General features: G+C 37.4%; 1 protein-coding gene across 1 annotated transcript in view; it reads left to right on the top strand.

Moving 5' to 3' along the window:
• The first annotated feature begins 3,616 nt into the window (after positions 1-3,616).
• Positions 3,617-5,975, top strand: part of LOC121416989 (kinesin-like protein KIF27) — a 40,001-nt gene continuing 37,642 nt past the window's right edge. The window contains exons 1-2 of the mRNA XM_041610528.1: positions 3,617-3,682; positions 5,735-5,810. Coding sequence (XP_041466462.1) covers positions 5,778-5,810 — 33 coding nt within the window. The 5' untranslated portion in view covers positions 3,617-3,682; positions 5,735-5,777. The remainder of the gene's footprint in view (positions 3,683-5,734; positions 5,811-5,975) is intronic.

Here is a 5,975-nt window from a genome sequence, read left to right as displayed (position 1 = left end):
GAAATTGGACAATAGAGGGCCAGGGCGCGGCGACGTAATGGGCAGTTATATAACTTCATTTGTAATAATTCTGAAAATTTGTAATCTCATTGATATTGATATAATCGTGTTTCCTATAGTCAAGTACAAAATCTTGATTTATATGCATTTTGATTGTAAAAAAATTCGGCTATATTTTCCCAATCTGCCGCTCGAAGTTGACTTTTGTTGTTTTTTTGAAGGGTAGTCCAAACGATCACTTCTTATCTCTATTCTTAAAAATCAACATAAATGTAATCTTATAAGCCTTATTCAAATAGTGATGTGAGCGCGAGTTATTTTCTTTTTTGAATTTTTAGGTATTTTTCCTACATTTTGAACATTCCGGGCAATGTTTGTGATCCTTAACAATATGTGTATGCAACTATATAAATAATTTCTGCTAGCGCGAAGCCCGAGCCGAAATTTTTATCATACGTTTTTGTTTTTTATATAATCGCCGAAAAGGGACCTGTTATAAGTACTGCTTGTAGTTAGCCATGAAGACAATACATAATTTCAACAGTCAAATAATGTGGGCGCAAAGCGCAAGCTGAAATTTTTTGAGATTTTGTACCTAATTAAAGAATGAAAATTCTGAGCACTTTTTGTAATTATGTACAGGATAGGTATTTACCTAAACAACTGACGGAAGCGCGAGCGTAAAAATTCGAGATTTAATTAGACCTGAAAATGCATGGGACACTGTATTCACGTTTTGTAAATTATGAAAAGAATGAGTAATTGTGGATCTTCCAACGTTAATAATGCGAACACTAAGCGCGAGCAGAAAATTTTTGATCTTCTGAATTGACACTAGATAATGATTCAAATATTGCGTATCTGAATAAACATGTGTCCGCGTGTTTCACATAGACCTAGAATCAGGGCATTTTTTTTCATGAAAATCAATATAGTGAACGCGAAGTGCGAGCTAAGAATATTTGATATAAATGGGATAAACAGTACTCTCCCCATTACTTTAGTATATATTTCACTTGAATTGCCTCTTTTATCACATCTATCCATAGATCATGTGTTCTTTTTTTTTTTTTAATTATATTTTTATTGGAGAATCATCGAGGATCACAATATATACAAACAATTTTTACATGATTAGAAAACAAAATCAATAAGGCAGAATAACAGCAAAATGGTGCATTGATCAAAAGCGAAGTTCCGAGACAGAAAAGGATGGCCATTTACAAACCTCCAGAAAGTCACTATTTCACTGACATCGAAGACTTACAAAAAACAGGTAAACAACGCGCAGCTATGGCCGGAATAAACAAAGTCGAACGGCAGGGCGATTCATGTAAAAATACAAATTGCCTTCCACCGCCAACACCCAGGCACCCCCCCAACTGTCTCTCTCTCTCTCTCTCTCGCACTTTCTCCTTTCAACCCCCCTCCCCCCCCAGGCATTACAATTTTTCATCACTTCTAAGTACACCGCACCAACAACATACAGTAAACCAAAAAATCGCTCCACCACTCGACCCCGTTAGATCATGTGTTCTTTCTACATGAGGGCATGTAATACATATTTTTTAAAATACATCATGGATAAAGAGTTTGTGTCATCATAAGAAAAAGCAAAAAGAGACATTTTGAGGGTATTTCATAGTCCACCAAAGGGAAAATTGTTCATCAGTGACATCACACATCCTTGTCGCATTGCCAATAGGAGGATCTCCATAGCATTAGTGATTGCAATATTCAAATGCTCATAACTTTCTCATTATTTGTCCGATTTTTCTCAAACTTTCTTTATTCTTATTCTTTGATTTTTCTGTTTCTACACAAGCCTATTTGTTCCAAAGGTTTCATTCCCCTTTAACAAAGCTGAACTAAATACCAAAGATTATACTATAACTAACTAAACTATTAGAGGAAACCAAATGTCAAAATAACAGTCCTACAATATCATACCATAAAACAGAATTTTTACAATGAGAGCACTTTTTAAAAATCAATTTGTAAATCAAACAAAATAATGAAAGTACAATTTCCAAGCTGGAAGATGTTCTGTATACTGACTTCATAACTTGAGCTCCAGCATATCAGCCCATGCACTGAGCAATATATATGTAAATAACCCAACAGGCAATGCGAGCGCGAAGCGCAAACTTCATATTGACATGAAATATATAAATATATTTAATTTTCCAAGTCTTCCCCTCATCTTATTTTATTCACTCGTTGTCCTAGCTCCTATTATTTTTCCTTTTCTTTTTTTTCTCCTCTCTTTTCCCTTGAAGCTTTCTTTCCCCTTTTTTCCCTTGGCCGGGGGGAGGGGAACCTGGATCGGCCTAGAGAATGGAAGTGAAACATTGAACGGGTCATGTGGTCCAGTGGTTAGAGCACTGGACTCAAAATCGCAGTTGTGAGTTCGAATCCCCACTCTGCCATTGTTGATAAAAATGTCCGAGAGTATCTGTCGTAAGCTCAGTCACTGTGACTAATAAATAGACGTAAAATGTTTTTTCCTATGTAATTGGTTCCAATTTGGCGTTTACCCAAAAAGGCTGTCCTGCCGAGTCCCTATAGCGGGAGTTGCCATAAACGGAAAAGAAACTATCATTTAGTGGCGTACCTAGAATTGTCCACAGGGGGGGGGGGGCAAAACCGTCCGCCAAAAAAATTGACAAGCAAATAAAAAAAGAATAAGAAAAAAAAAGGTCTTCAAGCTCGTCAGGGGGGCAATAAAGGCATTCAAGCACGTCAGGGGGGGGGGACAAAAAAGTGTTTCATGCTCGTCCGGGGGGGGGGGCATGGATACGATCTTTGCATCGGTTGTAACTCGCCAGGGGGGGGGGGGGCAGATTGCCCCCTGCCTCCTGTATAGGTACGCTAGTGTTAGCATTGTCTGTTGTGACTTCATAAAACAGCGATTGAAATAAAGAAGTTTTTATAACTCCATCAATAAACAATTGACAATGCCCTCCTTAAAATCGCGACTATATAAATGAGGGCAACAAAATTCAAATATCAAACAATTGTTCCTTTCATATCAAGGGTAGAAGGATTGTCATGCTTCCCTAGTTTACGAATTTGTAGTAGGCCTACAGTTAATTCTTATGTCCAAACAACTTTGTCAACATTATTTTGCTTGCATAGCTTCTTTGTTCAGTTTTTTACCACTTCTATCTCATGATCATTTTAACTTGCTAAATTTCAGACATAGTACTCTTTATTTTTTTTTATGGCGGGAGAAGTAGCCAACGGCATCATTATGGGAGTGACGGCAGATATATTATGATTAACCTACCGCCCCCAGAAACGTGGAAATTTTTTGTGTCTCCTCTATATCAAAAGAAAAAAAAAGGATGAATTTTGCATGCAAAAGATCGGGCTCTTCACTGTAATTCCATATGCATATGTATTTTTTTTACTTACTTGCCGGCAAAATGTCAATTTAGCGGAGCAGTGGTGTAATGACCCAACATTTTTGAGGGGGCCATACGAGATATATTGGGCTACAAGCTAGCTGATATCTCAAAAGCCCCGCCGCCTCGGACCCCTCCCCCCGTCTGTACGATTATCTCGTATCCAGAAATTTCTTTAAAACGACTGGTAACACGACTACACGAAAAACATAAGAAAACAATAAGATTTCGCGTCATCTCGCTTAGCAAACGTATGACTCACTGAGCATCCAAAGGTAACGTTTATTTGTGGCATTCCAGGGGATAAATCATAGGTGATGTGTTGATATTTCATTCTAATTGTTTAAATCCATGCTTTTAGCCAGTTACAGCAAACCAATTCGTGCATTTAACGACTAAGAATAGTTTACTTTAATGTAGTTGTACCCGCTCGCTCAAACTCGGTCGTGGAGGCGGCCAAAACTGTTGTAAACCCGTTGATGAGGCGACGCTGGGCCGACCCCGCCCCGTCCGAGGCACGGTTCCGGTAGCCCTCCGTTCGTAGGATGAGTGGCCTGGGCCTGAAACTGCAAGTATAGTGACACGTATTGTATTACCGGACACTATCATATTTCCGGACGCGCATATAACTGCGTAGGAAATCAATTTCGTACCGTAAGACTTCCGCAGTTCAATATCACAGATCAATTCAAAGAACGAGAATGCAAAAACAAGGTGAAAATATAATTTTTACCTTATTTTTCTCTAAAATGACAAAAAATGCTTGAAATAACATATAAAACAGTTTTGGCATTAACAATTGATCCCAATTGATCTATTTTCTGATGGAAATATACGGACCTGATTTGCCGAATTTCAATCTCGTACGCTCCATCGATTAAATCGTCGACGGCTAGTTCTCAATGTACCGGGTATACCCCGGCCGTGCGCGAGGTTTACCGTGATGGAGAGCCGTCATGATCGACAGCGCATCGATAGAACTTGATGACCGAGTCTTACGATATGAACGAGCATTAACACTTGGAAGTGCAATATCGAACGCGCAATTAAAAAAAAGGAAATTAGTTAGCAAACGCAAATTTATAACAAAGATCTGCTCAGAATCGTTATAAGAAAGCATACAAAAACTTAGAATTTACTCATGAGATGATTAATCCCGAAAAAATCACACCAATTCTTTCTTACATCATTATAATCAAGAATATTTTTTACCCGTCCGGCGCGCGTCCGGAATTACAATATAATTTGTCACGCACGAAAATAATTGTTTTTCGCGGAGGGGTATGCGGCAAGTGCGGTGCAAAGAAAACGGAAAATATAAAATAATTTCATCATATTCATAATTTTCGGAATATTTGGAATAGCAAGTGATAATTTTTCTTGATTGTATTTCCTCTAGTTGTCATTTTTAAACTGACTGAAATGAAAGTGTCCGGCAATAGGATACACTGCCATACCCGGTAGCTGGTCGCGAGGTTCAACAAGAGTCGAGAAAAATAATCCTCTGCCATGTCTGTGCACTGAAAGAATCATTAGTTACAAATTGTCGGTCTGGGCCTACCATTTCTGATTCTATTTCAACTAGGCCCTAATTAATTATTTATAGGCCTAGGCCTAATCTGACTGAATTAACGCAGTCTCACTCTCAACATCTAAATTTTAATGTAATTCAGCTCCAATTTCCAAATTCTGTCTCTTTGACTTTTAAGTTTAACGTTAGGTTGGCTGGATCATGTCCAGACTCTGATGTCAAATATTTTTACATGTACTTTTTCATCCCGGAGCTTTGCCATAATATTAATACTACATGTACATGTATGTATGCATAAGTGAGACTTGTAGTTTCGCTTAATTTCACAAAACAGTCATGACAGTATCCTGGTCAACTGATGACGTAAACCACTCACTAGGCCTATTTCTTTTGTATTTCATTATATGTAATATGAAATATTCTCATTTTCTCCTCCTTGTCATGCGAAACAAAGGTTTATTTCTCCCTGAACATGTGCAATTACCATTATTTTAACAGTTTATCGTCAAGTTGGTCCTTATCGTCAAATCTGTAAAAATTGAAATATTGTTCAAACAATAAAAAGAAAAGAAATAGTGAGTGATGGACATCATTGACTCTCTCATTTACATATCGCTGAGTTGCACATTGAACTGTTTTGTGAAAAATAAGCGAAACTTAAAAATATAACTTATTTTATTTTACATCCGATTCCGATAAAATTTACAGCGTTATGTTTGTTCAGTTTTTCTCTATCAATTCAAATCAATAATTATCTGTGGTGGACTTGACTTTTAATATCAATTATTTTTTTCAGGTGTGGGTGATCTATTCATAAATATGACTAAAGATTGAGGAAAATGCAGGAGTGTCCAGTTAAAGTAGCAGTCAGGGTAAGTACTACAGACCATCCCACAGAAAGGAAGCCTGGATTCCCAGTTATTTTTGTCTACAGGGCCAACTGATTTATGGTCTTTCATTTACATAATCATGAACTTTCATAGAAAGTTAAGCATGTCTTCTATATTTTAACACCAAATTTGTTTTGAATAGCACGA

This window comes from Lytechinus variegatus, chromosome 6, assembly GCF_018143015.1.
Source record: "Lytechinus variegatus isolate NC3 chromosome 6, Lvar_3.0, whole genome shotgun sequence".
NCBI classification, from domain to species: Eukaryota; Metazoa; Echinodermata; class Echinoidea; order Temnopleuroida; family Toxopneustidae; genus Lytechinus; species Lytechinus variegatus.
This window is presented reverse-complemented; position numbering and strand designations above follow the sequence as displayed.